General features: G+C 33.1%; 1 protein-coding gene across 30 annotated transcripts in view; it reads right to left on the reverse strand.

Moving 5' to 3' along the window:
- Positions 1-16,450, reverse strand: part of LOC105330539 (protein unc-13 homolog B) — a 102,197-nt gene that overhangs the window by 81,751 nt on the left and 3,996 nt on the right. For 29 of the 30 annotated variants that reach the window (XR_010715046.1, XR_010715038.1, XR_010715040.1 and 26 more), the window contains exon 3: positions 5,434-5,463. Coding sequence is in view for 21 of the 30 variants with exons in the window: in XM_066088793.1 (XP_065944865.1) it covers positions 5,434-5,463 (30 nt within the window). In the remaining 9 variants the exon portion in view is untranslated. Of the gene's footprint in view, positions 1-5,433; positions 5,464-7,240; positions 7,417-16,450 lie in introns of those variants that run through there. The other variant, XM_066088795.1, reaches the window with a different exon arrangement.

The raw sequence follows: 16,450 nt of genomic DNA on the forward strand, positions 1-16,450 counted from the left end.
TAATTTAATTTGAATATTGAGTTAAGCATACATGAGACCTAGTCAGATTGATGTTAGATCAAGTGTCAAGTATGGAAACCATATAGCTTGCAGAAAATCTTTCAAAACTTTTTGATTACCTGTACTTAAAAACAATCAAGTTAGTTAATCACGACAGTGAGTATAATTACTAATTAGCACGTTTGTGTTTTTATTTTCTCACTTCGCAGTATTATGTTCCGTTCTCTCTTCCTGGAACCAATCAGAAAAGAGACAACAGGCTTGACCTTTTTTTTTATTGTGACTTTTCTCAAGGCAATAGTGTGAGGACCAAACCATTGTATTAAGCATTGACATTTCGAAGATGTTATACTGAAACCAGTAATACTACAGTACGCTAAATTTATCAATATACAACTATTCTTTATGCACCCAGTCACATCTTAACGAATAAAAAACATGGTCATCCAAGGCTTGAAAAAACTGAATCGATAGAATAATAACAACCAATACAATTTCTGAGTATTGTTCCTTACAAGCAAATAGTCGACTACTTGTGATACAAACAAGTACACGTACTTAGCAAAACAAATCTGAATGTATAAGAAACTGTCCAAATGGTACTAACAGTTATCTTTATGACTGATAGAACCATTTTAACAAGACCTTGGACTTTTAGTAGGACGTAGCTATCTATTTTCTGCGTCAAAACAAGTTAAAAATGACTCTGTTTCACATAGCGAAATATGCAGCGATTGAGTAGTCTTAGCTCAAAAGCTAGAAAAATCTTGATTTCAAAGAGCCATGGCTGAGTGGCTTGTAATGAAATAGACAGGCTTACTTCACATTGCTGTTTGACACAACTACCCAAAGTCCAAGCTCTAGTTAAAATGATTCTAAGTCAGATAATAATAAGGCAGATCTGGATTCCCCTTGTGTTTACTCTTGTCACAAACAGTACTTGTCTAATCTTGTCATGAACAGTACTTGTCTAATCTTGTTATAGACACCGTACTTAATTGTCTACCCTTTTCACTGACAGTACATGTCTACCTTTGTCACTATCAGTATATGTCTACCATTTGCCATGCACAGTACTTGTCTACCCTTATCACTGACAGTATGTGTCTATTCTTGTCACTGGCAGTACTTGTCCACTGTTGTCAAGGACTGTACTTGTCTACCCTTGTCACTGACAGTATATGTTTACCCTTGTCACTGACAGTATGTGTATCCCCTTTTCACTGACAATATATGTCTATCCTTGTCACTGACAGTACTTGTCTACCCTTGTCACTGAGAGTATGTGTATCCCCTTTTCACTGACAATATATGTCTATCCTTGTCACTGACAGTACTTGTCTACCCTTATCACTGACAGTATGTGTCTACTCTTGTCACCTGCAGTATGTCCCTACTATTGCCATTGGCAGTACTTGTCCGCTGTTGCCAAGGACAGTACTATCCTCTTGTCAAGGAAAGTTCTTGTACAGCAGTGAATTGGGTCCAACAAACATCAAGGGAAACTGGCTGCTTGGTAAACATTAGTTCAATTTAAAACACATGCAAATTAATAGTGTTACTTAGTGAAGTGTAACTGCAGAGGCTACAGACTTCAAAGCAAGGAGTATAGGTTTCAAGCTTTCATCTATAAAAACTTAAAAATCTACTTGTGAATGCATAAAAAAAACAAAAATATATATATATGTTATGCAAAAACTACTGTGGAATCATTAGATTTTGTGGTGGTACGTGGGTCAATTTTTTGTGGAATTTGTTGGTACCACTCAACCACAAATTAATATCCTCCACAAATTAATAAACGGGGGTTAAAAGTCATATTTCCTTTGATAGGTATAGGAAAATACACAAAATTATGTCCCAACGAACCTATAAGATTTCAGCAATCCATGAAAATTGACCCCCACAAATTCTAATGATTCCATTTTTATAAGGGATTTCACAATAGAGATACTTCAAAATTAAATTCTTAAGAAGGTAAGTGTTTTTAATTACGTGTATTAAGTTTTAATTGAAATATGAAATAAACAAATAACGGTTTTCATAAAAAGATGGAGTGCTCTTTTCAAATCATTTTGAGTGTGTTGTGTACAGAAGAAATTCTTCACATCAAATTTATGTATTTCCAAGGGATCATTTTCATAAATATAATATGCTGTTTACAGAGAAATATTCACCGCCGGGTTTTTTTTTGCCCGTTTCGTTCTTGTTGTCAGCAGGCGAATTTAAGACTGGGCAAATTCCAGGATCTCGAATCAATTTTCTTTTCAAAAACAGCTCTATCTGGGCAAATTTAAGATAAGGTGAAACCGTTTGCAAGTGAAGAAAAAGGGTGGAAATAACACAGCCAGGGCAAAAAAAAAAACTGTATACAGTTTACAGAACTTAAGACCTAGAGTTTTAAAATTTAAAAATTACTGTATACAGGGTTATTTTTGTGCAGTGTTTAATCCCCCTTCTAGTCAATTGCAAACAGTTTCACCCTAGCTGTCTTGAATTCGCCCAGATGCTGTTTTGTTAAAAGAGATATTATTTGCAACAATGGAATTTGCCCACTCTTAAATTTGCTTGCTGAAAACAAGGGCAAAAAAAGGGGCGGAATATAATGGGGGCAAATATTTCACTGTATACAGTGATTTGATAAAAAAATAGCAAAATCACGGAATTAAATATGCAGGCAAAATAAGAAGTCCAGACTATATTAAGCAAAAATGGCCAACTTACATAGTTACCTATTATTAAATAATTTTGTACTCCTGCTTATGTATTTCTGACTATACATGTATTATGAATATGATTGAAATTTCTATAACAGGTGTAGAATTTCTACTGCATAAAAAAGTCTATACAAATATTACTTAACAAGTCTAAAGAGTAGATTTTTTTCCCAAAACATAACAAAAATTCAGAAGCATCTTATTTGACATTAACAGCCCACTTACCCTCTTCTAAGAAGCATTATAAAAACACAGAGAATTAAGTTTTAATAAATACAATGGTGAGAAAAATTCAGTCATAATCATGATAATGCATAAATCTTAATAAACTGCTAAATAATCATGGCTTTTTTTCTGAATTTATATGATATTATATTAAAGATTCCAGGGAACAAAGAAAATAAAACCAAGAATTCTTGACAATAATCTGTAAGTACATGTACATGAATGTAAATTTATACTTGCAACACAAAATACATGGCATTGATATCACTGTTTAACAAAAACTATAAAATGAATTTATAAAATAACTCAAAAAAATGCATAAAATATCAATACAGTATCAGTCACTGCAACTGGGGATTGTGGTCCACAGAGACCTTATGTACCCCCCTCCCCACCCCACCCCCCACAAAAAGTCATTCATTTAAACAACCATGCATATGCATGTTTCACAGATTAGATGTATATTCATTACAAAGCAGTACTGCATGTCATGTTTCTAATCAGATTTTCTACTATCGAATATCGTGTTAAATTTCAATTTCAAATATTGTGATCGTGAAAATCTTGTATTAAAACTTGAAATAGGAGTCTATACATGTACATGTATACTAGCTGATCTCCAGGAGTGCAATATTTTTTTATTGATTCCTTCAAATAACATTTTTTTGGTTCAAGATAAGTACATTCTGGATTTTAATATATAAACAAGCTTATCATGCACCTAGCTAGTAAATATAGGTTTAGTCTTGCTCTTTTGTAAATGTTGAAATTTCAAATTAAATATTTGTACAGTCATGACAATGGCAGTATGTGGATTCTTAAAATCTGATTTCATTTTCATTCTCAGCTTTTAAGGCGTGAATCATGAATTATTCTAGAAACAACAAATTTATCCTATACAGCAGGGCTCAAAACAGACATTCCCAATTTTAAGTGCAAACTTCTCCCAGTCAAGTAATTTTTAAACATGTATAGACCTTAGAATGACCCATAGAATTTGAGACTTCAAAATATTTAATTGTTTTAAATGAGAAATAGAAAATACCACATTCTAATTTCATTCTTTTTAATTATATGATTACTTTTTGCCCTTATTTAGTTTGGTTTCTGGATATGAATTATTTATAGAGTACATGGCAACAATTAATGCAGGAAACAACTGGCCGTAACAGTTATCATATGTATACTAAATTACTAATAGAATACTAATTAATAAAATGGCAGTGTAAACAAAAACATCGCATCTTAAGTGTTTTTGATGATCATCTCAGAGTATAATGCAGGTTTTTTCTCTCTAGCAACCTGTATGTACATAATTTATAGAAGTTATTTGAGCTTATACATGTAGCTTGAAAACTGACATTCAATTTTCAGTTGACCATTAGGAGTACCTTATCTTAGCATTAAAAAGGGTGTCAGAATTAAAATTTGAAATCAAAATTTGTAGTTCAAATCATTAATACCATGAGACTAAATGGTTTTTAAAGATTGAAGTTGAAGGAACTCTGAACCACACATATAATTAAATTCATCCTATAACGACTTGTGCGATTCCTTCGTTTGCATTAACACTGATTTCCTTACTATTTATTAGTAATACTTAATTATCTAGTAGCTTGAAATTAAATTCTTAAAGGGGGGGGGGGGGGCTACATAGCCATGGTCGTTTTAAGAATATATTGGTCTCATTAAGTAAGAAGTAGAGCTTTAAATAAATATGTACATAAGTATTCAAATGAAAAGCTAAAATTTTTATAAATTTTTTTTCCACTAAATAATATTTTATTGCATAAAAAAATCTCATATCTTAACATTTAAAATAATTATGAAGGCAAACTTGTTGATCACCTTAAGCCTCCTTAAATGTCTCTAAAATATTAACTTAAAAAAACTTCAAATCAAAGGTTTAGTAGCTGCAGCTACATTATAGCTAGCTGTCAGTTCAACAGAACTAGTATATGATACAAACTTTGTACAATATACATTGAATATCTGATATATCAGAGCTTTAATTTCATCTAATATAATCATATCAGTAGTCGTTTCTTAATTTTATACAGATTCTGAAAAAAATATTAAACACTCTACATTTCTATGATAAAAATTTCATAATTCATTCTAAGCTGCCGAAAAACTATCAATTTTAAAGCATCGTGACCGATACACAGGATTACGTTTCAGAAGCCCTTAACATATATGATCATGGCCAGTTTTCCTCTGAACACTGACAAACTTAAAAGCATTAATAGAATAGCTCACAGGGAAAAATGGATAATGAGAAATGATACCATGTTATGTGGTTGCTTTTAATGGACAGACAGACATAGAGGCTAATGTAAGGGGGCACACAGACTCAATCTAATTGTTTGGATGGATTCATTAAAATAATCGAGATAACCATGAAGACTGAATACCACAAGGCTTTGTCCCCCCCCCCCCCCCCCCCCCCAAACCACCAGTGACTGACTCAATTGATTTCTGATGAACTCACCCGGACTCCCGATCAGTCTGGCTTTTTTCACTGAAAAACAAAAAAACATGAGAGTTAATGACAATATGTACAATTTTTTTCATAAAGCTAGCTCTGAAATGTTTGATCTGAAGGGGAATGATCAAGCATGACACTTGCAGTATTCCATTATTATCAATTCCAGGGTTTCACGGGCACCATTTCTCATAACAAAAAAAAAATACCCCTTATCTAATAATACACATCCTCACCTTTTTAGCACTACACATTTCAGTGCATATACCCCCTATATATCTAATAATACACATTCTCACCCTTTTAGAACTACAAATTTCTGTGCATATTTATGAAAATACTAATTTGACACCTGACCATGTTTTGAACAATGAAATAAAGGTATTATTACCACTTATAAACATTGAAATGACTACACAAGGCTACATACTATAGAGATGACTTGAACATAACTTTGAGTTTTTTGGTTACCACAACTTAATTGGCCCATATAAATATATAATAATTTTTAATATATATATACACACAGTGCATACTGTCTTTTTAATGATTTCTTTGATTTAATTATAAGACATGACAATTCCCTTAAGAAACTAATATTAAACCTTAATTTGTAAAAATGCAAATATTGTGTGCATTATTGTTTTTAAAACTCATGAAAAAATCATGTATTTAATCTCAAATTCTATATTTTTTAAAAGATAACAGATCCAGTCAACTATATTGACGTAAGAGAGTGAATGATATCTATCGTTTCTGCTAGTACATCTTTGCTGCAGAAATTCAGACCACAGAGCTACAGTTCCATCCATACCCATATTCACTTATTCAGATGCAAAAAACAAACGAAAAAATTTCTTAGACCTTTTACTACTGATTCACTACTTTACTCACATCAAACAGTCCATAACTGACTTCGAAAAGTGAAGCATATGTAACTATGTTAATTTCACGTCTGAATTTTCACCTGATTTTTAGCAGAGTGAGTGCTTGCTTGTTTTCGCCTGATTTTTATTGCAGCCAGATATAGTTTATTTTGACGAATGCCCACGAGCACCCACAGCACGTACACCTCATGCAGTAAAAAACCACACCATTTCATTTTAAAAGATATTCAGAGGCATTTAGTAAAGTAACAACATCTAATGTAAAATGTCTCAGGAATTCTTTAGGATTAAAATTTTCACAAAATACATTCCTAGATTCGTTTAATAAGTCCAAAACCATGCAAAACTTTCTGTGCCCAATAAATGTACATTTCTTGTATGGATGGATCTGAAGCTCTACGGTCCTTTAAAACAAATTTCCCATGGAGCTACAGTTCTGCAACATGCAAATATAATTTATATAAACATACACGTTTGTCAAAAAAAAAGGTCAATTATAAACATGTACTGCATGTACATTTGTAACAAAAAAAATCTAAATCAAAACAAGTTTGTGGGGTTTTTTTAACAGGATTTTAAATGAACATAAAAGATAGAGGCGACGAAATTTAAGCCAAAACTTACAAGTTTAACGTTACAACCTATGTATATTGGCTAGACGCATTGTACAGCAAGATGTTGAAAGCACCCCCCCCCCCCCCTTCGATCCCTTTATGATATAATCACTTGTATTTGCACACACAGCATTCCATTATCCTATTTACAAAATGAACGTCGAGAAGAAAAATGACTATCAAAGGTATACCATAATTTCTTTCAACATGATGACAATCATATAACATTTGGATATTTTCATTTGCCCGGGTTTTTTTCCAATAATCAAATCGTTTGTGAATCATTAGTGTGATTACTGATCTATTACTTACCACAAACACACAAAAGTGACATTATATTGAGACTATATTTCCATGTGAACAATACTGAAAGTCGATCGACGCACAGATAACCAGAGCTAGTCTATCCATTGCGAAAATCAACCGAGTTCACATCTGTCAAAAGCATCGTCAGCCATATTTGAATCGTGACGTCACACTATTTAAATAATGCAGCTAATAAATATTCATTAGATCCCGTATTAATTCCTTATGTGTATTAGGCTACAATATATATCACTTCTTATTCCCTTCTTGTAAAATAGAATACTGCATAAGATTCATGATTATCCAACAGATCTAGAGGTAAATACTTCTGGTAAATGCGTAAACAAGCTGGTAAATGTTCTTCTTATTTCTCATACATGGGGGGGGGGGGGGGGGTGTCTACAATTCACAAAGGCCCAAGGAAGAATCATCAGCTGTTAATATTATGTCGTACATCATCAGGGACGTAGTGATTTACACCAGCTGCTGTTAGGCTGTGCGCACAATGTATTGTCATTCATGCAGAAAAATGTGTACGCACGAAAATAATGGACAGCTGACCATGCCGAGTCGAACAAAATATCCCTAGCAGCCGATATTATTGCATTAGTTTTCAATGTAATCTTTTTTATTTTTATTATAGACCACTATGACACAATTCGAAACTGGCAAAGATCCAGCATATGTGTGCATTTACTAATTGTTTTGGTACATAGGTATAGATCTACATACATGTAAATTGCACATACCCACGGATTGAAGTTGCATACAGTGTAAATGAATTGAGTTGGGTACGTAGATGCAGTTTTATTATGTGTACTGTACTATACTGAAATTTGAGATGAAAATTTTATTTTTTATTTTTTTGTATAAAATGGTTTACTTGACGTGTATTTTAAATGATCCACCAAAATTTGCATGTTAGAAGTCAAGATGCAAGCGAGATACAGAGGAAAGAAGTCATTGTTATGTAATTGTTATCATGCGCGGATCTAGAGGGGGGGTCGGGGGGGTCCCGACCCCCCCCCCCCCCTGGAAAATGAAAATTTATTAAATTTACATAGTAAAATTATCGCGAAAATATGCCTCGGACCCCCCCTGGCAAACACAATTATCCTTCGGACCCCCCTGGAAAAATTTTCTGGATCCGCGCATGGTTATTGTCATTGTTATGTAAAGTCTTTATATATATTTGTTTACAAATAATGTAAAGTAAAGAAAATACCATTTCTTTGACAAAATAACTTGTGTTTATAGATAATGTTATCAACAAAAAGCAAAACAACAAACTTTTACCAATACAACACATATGTGAGCAATAACAGTGTCATGTTGTAAATTTTGAATTTACTGGGTGGGTGTAAATACAAAATTTACAACATGACATGTCATTGTATTTACACCCACCCAGTAAATTCAACAATATGACAACAGGACTCGATCTCCCAGTTTTGTACAAAACAAAGAATTTTAACCTCTGTAACTGCATGAAACGTAATACATGTATTTGACTTTCTAATTTTGACAAAGCATTACAAACATCTATATTGACCATATTAGAAATTTAAAATGAAAAAATAAATTTTGAAAAATTTGAGCTCAAACTGTGTCTAAGTCCCTTTTTATGCCTAGTATGAAGACTTAAAAAAATTGCTTGCTTTTTCATACTTAGTGTCAAACATTTATGGTAAATTATTTTTCTTTTTTTTTTTCTTCAAAATAAAATCACAAATATTCTCTTTGATTACTTCTATTTTGGACAGCTAACTTGAAAACCGTAAGTTATTCTTTAATTAATTGTTCCAGTTTTAGAACTATATTTTAAACTCATTTATGCGTCGGATTGAACAAGTGCAATTTCAATTTCTTTATTTCCCAATTAAGGGCCTTCAAGGGGCAACATAAAGATTGTACATACAACATCCAATGTACATAAAACATTCAATAAACATATACAAGATAGAAAGAGTTTTAAACACCATACAAAAATATGTCAAAATACAAATGCATGTACATACAAATCCGAAATAGTTTATCATATAATTGAAAAGTTAAAAACCAATATTTGACTAGGAAATACAAATTAAGGCAATGCCTTTTGTAAAAATTTACCAAGAGAGTTTAATATATATCGAATTCTTCACAGTTTAAAATCAAAAATAATTTTTGTTTATCTTGCAAAGTAGTAAAATGTTTTACGTTAGATGAAATTAAATCAAATAGTTCCTCTCTTTCTTTTGAAAATTTGCTGCATTGGATAAGAAAATGTTCTTCGTCTTCAATTCTATTAAGTGTACAATTTTTACATGACTACCTACTCGGCAGGCAGCATCAAGGTGGGGGGGGGGGGGGGGGGGGCAGAGGGGGCCCGCTCCCTACTTTTCTCGCAGCCAACTCTTTTTTAAATATACATGTAACGAATTTTTTTTATTTTGGAAGGAGCCCCCATCCCCAACATTTTTTAGAGTACATTTGTATATATAAAAAAAATTGTAGTGAAATAATGGAAATGAACATAATACTTGTAGTATAATTTTAGGTACATTTATCCCCCCCCCCCCCAACACGGATTAGGAATTCAACGATTGGTGAATTACTGTTTATTGATGTGTCTGTAGCCCATCCACCCATCCCCAAATTGAAAAAAAGATGTTACGTTACGGGGCTGTTATTTCTCTATACGACCAGCTTTTGTGTACATTTATTCCTGGTACTAACAGAATCAGATAGTGAATGTTCACAAACTTGGTTTTCAATCATCGGAAGTGCGCTCGATTGAGAACCTTAGTTACATAGTTATTCAGCAGCTGATCCCCAATTGAATACTATAAAATCTTGTAATACGTGCACCTCTTTAATCATTTAACCGACCTAAAAATAAGGCACAAAGAAGTCCTTTTCTTTTCTTTTTTATTTCCTTAATTTGCAAATTACAAAACAAACATAAAACTCTAGCGCTCTATTCCCACCAGATAACTTTTTTCTTGTTTTCTTTTTTTTATTTACAGGCAATATGGGTTATGTTTTTCTTAGCATCGCAGTGAAATTTAATGTCAACGTGATGTGAATATTTCTAAAGGACTAACGAGAGAGAGAGAGAGAGAGAGAGAGAGAGAGAGAGAGAGAGAGAGAGAGAGAGAGAGAGAGAGAGCAGTAATGGAAATCCCATAAACAAAAAGTTAATGGTTAAATATATTAATACTTAAATTCCGCCTTAAACCAGAGAACAAAATGGTAAATTCTGCGCTCTTTGCTAATAATTTTTCAAATTTTTCCTTTGACGCTGGACCATTAATAATTTCCTTTTGAAGTATATGCGGCAGTCTAGAGCATGCTTGATGTTTCGGATGGGCCGCTATCATGCAATAATTTCGCAATTTTCTTTGACTCTACCACATTATAATCTTCATGTATTGAAAGTACATGGACTCCAGTCAGACCAACGTGGAAATCTCTGGTGAAGGCTTTTTGTGCTGACCAGCACAGAGAGGGCCAAGTATTTACATGTAAGTAAGTAAGTAAACAAGTGAGTAAGTAGGTAAAAATTACATGTAAGTACATAATTCTTTTGTAGTGCAGGGAAGGATGTTGCAAGTTAAACGCATTTTATAAACACATTCTTCGTTTATTTGTACAAAGCTGAACAGTTTCTTCTATTTACATTCAGACAAATTGGTCCCCAAAAAGTAATAAGCCTTATCAACGAGCTATTCCGATCTTAATAATTTCGTTCTTCTCTTATAAGAGAACATTGTCCTTTTTGTACTTTGCAGTAATACGTTTCGACTTTCAGCCAGAAACGAAAATTATATTTCGAAGGAAATGGAGTGGTTATAAGGTATTTATCAGCCAGCTAAGCTTCGTATTATATTATCATCACTTTTCCTTGGATACACTGTATTTATCCTCAAAGTAGCCGACTCGAGTTTTCATTTAGCTTCTGATCTGAAGCTTTTCAGGAAAATTCGGACTGCAGGTCGACCAGTCACCTCTCGTAGATACTGTGGAATCATTTAATTTCGCGGGGGCCAATTTTCGTGGCTTTTGGGTTTTTGCTTCTTCTTTTTTGCTTTTTCGTGGGGATTTAATTTCGTGGATGAGTCAGTTTTCAGTTTTAGTGGGTAAACCAAATCTGTTATAATTAGATTTCGTTGAGGATGTGAATTCATGGGCAAGGGATACCACGAATTTTAATGATTTCACAATATTGCGCGATATTTTGTGCAGCATAGTAAAATGCAGCTAATTTTAACTTTTAGGTTTCCACATATTGCCACATTCGTCATGTGTAATACAATTTACAATCAATAATATAGATTATTGATCATATGAAATGATTTTTTTTAAAGATGACTTTTTAAAACTTTAAATGGATGCGTAAGTGGACGTCATCGTGTCAACGTTAATAAGTTTTAAAAAATACGGAGATTGAAAAGAAAAGGCCAAAGATATGTTTGTATTGGTTTTTAAACGAAATTTATTATTTAGGTAATAAATGATTTTATTTCTTGCATCTTTAAACACGATTTTAATATTGTTTACTTAAATAGAATCAATGAAAAATTTATACCTCTCTCTCTCTCTCTCTCTCTCTCTCTCTCTCTCATTTAATTTCATTTCGGAATACAAAAGACTGGCACCTATTTCATTAACTATGTTTACGAATCCTTATTTGATTTGTATGTCATATATTTTAAGGTTCTCCATAACAATATATATAGATCTATTGTTCAGTTTGAGATCTTAAGAAGTCCTTTTTGAAAGTCAAGCGGTATAATTTTGCTTTTTTTCCAAATATGTATAGAACAATATTTACAATTGCAAATGTTTTCCCTTATATATTCCTGCATAACATCATTATGGGTCAAGAGGTCAAAGTAGCGCATGAATAATCTAGGTCACTACTTTTTCTATGTGCAAAAACTAACCGACTTGTGCTGAAACACACCTATTTAGATATCGTAATGAAAACAAAATTTAGGCATAAAAAATAAACGTATCTGTATTTTGTTATACGAAGTTTTATTCATTCATTTTCTTTAAGAAATAAGGTATCATTTTTTTATGTATATCGGGATATAAATACGGGTTGGTCACGTGATCAAATCCAATAAAGCCCGAAGGGTTTGGCGTGTTATCTAACATGAATCATTTATCCCCGCAATTAATGTTATATTTTTTAAGACAAGTGAAAAGCTGTCAATGTGACAGCAAACCGGGTTTTCTTTTATGTAAACTGTATCCATAATCCATGTCAACCCTTATCCAGTGAAATGGAGTACCCTACATGTATATGCAACATTTTGCCAAAAAATGACTAAGTTTAAAGCTAGTATTTTTTTCATAAATTATCGGAAATCAAAATCCTAGCAATATGCACACCTCTGATATATGTACAATTGATCTGCAAAAGAACAACTTCCTATCTTGAGAACTGTAGGAGGAGTTATTCGTACAATGAGGGTACCCTATATGCAACATTTTGCCAAAAAATGACTAAGTTCAAAAGCTGGTATTTTTTCGATAAATTATCGGAAATCAAAATCCTAGCAATATGCACACCTCTGATATATGTACAATTGATCTGCAAAAGAACAACTTCCTATCTTGAGAACTGTAGGAGGAGTTATTCGTACAATGAGGGTACCCTATATGCAACATTTTGCCAAAAAATGACTAAGTTCAAAAGCTGGTATTTTTTCGATAAATTATCAGAAATCAAAATCCTAGCAATATGCACACCTCTGATATATGTACAATTGATCTGCAAAAGAACAACTTCCTATCTTGAGAACTGTAGGAGGACTTATCCGTACAATGAGGGTACCCTATATGCAACATTTTGCCAAAAAATGACTAAGTTCAAAAGCTGGTATTTTTTCGATAAATTATCGGAAATCAAAATCCTAGCAATATGCACACCTCTGATATATGTACAATTAATCTGCAAAAGAACAAATTCCTATCTTGAGAACTGTAGGAGGAGTTATCCGTACAATGAGGGTACCCTATATGCAATATTTTGCCAAAAAATGACTAAGTTCAAAAGCTGGTATTTTTTCGATGAATTATCAGAAATCAAAATCCTAGCAATATGCACACCTCTGATATATATACAATTGATCTGCAAAAGAACAACTTCCTATCTTGAAAACTGTAGGAGGAGTTATCCGTACAATGAGGGTACCCTTTTGGCAGCCGCCCGCCCGCCCGCCCGCCCGCCCGCCATTTTCACCATTTTAATAACCGGATTTTTCCGTTGGAAAACCCGGTTAAAAATGAATGAACAAAACTTCGTATAACAAAATACAGATAAAAAATATTTTGGATAATAGTTACAATGCATGTGTCATTAATTATGAACATCAGATGGTTTCTGCTAGAAAAAAAACCATGATGAAAAATTATGGTCACGACAATCTTTTCCTTCATAATTTTTAACGCCATAGAATATCAAGACCACAGTGACATCTGACGACATGTCGTTTTACTTTCCATGCTTCCTATCTCTAAATAGATTTCAGTAAGCATCCGTTTCGTCATCAATTCGTTCACATGTCGATAATGATATTCCTAATGTTCCAAATTGATCAATTTAGGGAAAAGGTAGATTATAATTTTGATCCGAGCAACAATACCTACCCCCCCCCCCCCAACAAAAAAGAACAACAATGCTACTGTCCAAAGGGATGTAACTCTTATTAACAAACTATACAGTAATCTGCAATGGATCACCAAGGAACCTCGTTTACGACTTATTGCGATCAAAATAAGTAAACACACACATACACACGCGCACTTTCTCTCTCTCTCTCTCTCTCTCAATTTTTAAAACATTTTCATGTATCAATTATAAGCCAAAGAGTTTATTTTTGCAATACGATAATTGATTCTTTTACGACCAAGCTAAATAATTTTTTTAAATATGTATAGCATCGATCTAGTTTTCGTTCCAAATTATGGGAATCTGAGCATGAAATTGTATAGCTCTGCATTAACAGCCTTCATCTGCAAAGAAACCAATGATATCAAAATTTGACAGATTGATTTCCTCGCTTCGAAGGTTAAACTTATTCCTTTCTTATAATGGATTCCAATTTAACTGACAATGGTTTGTAAAACCCAGAGTCCCGTTTCGTTTAGCTATTGATCACATCCTAAACAAAATTAACAGATAGTGCAAGGAACATTTTTCTTCCGCGCGTTGTCTCTTGCATAATGCTTGTTTAAATATACATGGCTGCATGGGAAATACTTTTATTTCTTTCATGGAATAAATGGAACCTACAGGAAGCTAATAATTCCAACGCTTAATAATTATAATTATGGTGAGATTGTAAAATAAATAAAAGCGTCTTTGTCAGTAAAATGAAATCCCTTGTGGAAGGCAAAATGATACCTTGCAGAACTATTTGATTAGCGTTTTCCTCTACAAAAGACCATTCTTCGATAGAAACCAATATACAAAAAAATTCACCAGAAATGAATGATGATTTCAAATAATATAGCGCAGCCGATTAAAATATGAAATGGATTTGTTGCATTGACATGTTGCATTCAAATGTGAAAATGAAATCCATAGCAAAAATTGAAGAGAGAGAGAGAGAGAGAGAGAGAGAGAGAGAGGAGAGAGAAAGAGAGAGAGAGAGAGAGAGAGAGAGAGAGAGAGAGAGAGAGAGAGAGAGAGAGAGAGAGAGAGAGCACGGTAACCTGTTACAGAAACGTCGTTAGCATATAAACGACGTATCTATAGATTTTTCTCAACATATAGCATTGTTTTATTATGCATTATTAAGATTTTTTCCCCGTTGGATAAAGTATTATTGCACAGCTACAAGGTTTTGTCAATATCGCTAACTGCTGATCCTATAACGCCAAGGCAATTATGGAACAACATAGTTTCTGTAATACTTCTTAATCCGTCATTGTGTGTATCGAACGCAGACGACTCTCTCTCTCTCTCTCTCTCTCTCTCTCTCTCTCTCTCTCTCTCTCTCTCTCGTTGTGAATTTGTAAAATATTGTTATAATTATTGATATTGTTTGGCTATATGAGAATTTGAGATTCGCAGAAGTCTGAGTGTATTAGAATAAAAAAAACTACTGACACTTTGGGAACTTTTCAAAATGCATACTTTTATTATCTCATAAAAGCAGCATCATTTCAGTTTCATTTAGCACAAATGTATGTCCAATGATTTAAACGTAAAAGTGCATCTTATTTGTCCAGGTTCTTTGCTACTCATTTTGAAAAGGTTCTTTTTCTTGATAAGAGATTGTAAAAACTGGTTTTATTTTAAAAGAATCTTGAAATTGAAACAGCATAATAATTTGTTGTACATGTAGCACAGCTTTGGAGTTTGAAAGCTTTGTCAAACTGATTTGCAGTTTGGCCTGGAATTTTATTTTTCACTTATTTTTTTCTCGATGTCATGATTAAACATAATCAATTTCCTGACAAGAGGAAGTATCGCTGCAAAAGAGTTAAAATTATATAAATATTGAACGTTATTTTGTTGTACATGCGATCGTGTTATGAAGGAACATTTTATATAACATTTCCGGTCAGACCCGCGGACTAATCGACATTGAAACCAGAAACCAATCAGTTGTGATCTAATATAATCCGTAAACATGCATGTTATTTTCTTGTGTATTTCTTTCCATATGTTTTTGTTTCTATATATGGCGATGTCATAATATATTCATTTTTCAGTGTCTATGCCTGTGATGTAAGACAAGGTAACGATTTTGTACTCTATATATACAGTCCAATAAATTCAAATGATGTATAATTGGGGCGCAAGCGGAAATTGTTTATTTTCATTCAAATATTAAATCGTACATTTGCTGAAAATTATAAAAATATAAGTAAAAAGGAATAATTCTTTGAATATCATGAGGTGATCATTTCGGTCGGACGTGATCAAATCTTAGGTGCTTTATTGGTTTTGATCACGCCCCGACCAAAATTACCACTTTAAAATACTTAAACGATGATTCCTTATTCCTTAATTAAATACCCATCGTTCGTTTCTTATATCACCTTATCTTTTGCACGATGTTTTAGTTTTTTTTGTCTGTATTGTTTTGATTTCATTCCTAGCATTTGGTATGGTGACATTGGAATTTGGTATTACTGTTTGTTGCATATTTGAAAGCACCCATTACAACCATCACATCCCCACTACCCCCCCCCCCTCCCATCACTTACCCC

This window comes from Magallana gigas, chromosome 6 (assembly GCF_963853765.1).
Source record: "Magallana gigas chromosome 6, xbMagGiga1.1, whole genome shotgun sequence".
Classification (NCBI taxonomy): Eukaryota; Metazoa; Mollusca; class Bivalvia; order Ostreida; family Ostreidae; genus Magallana; species Magallana gigas.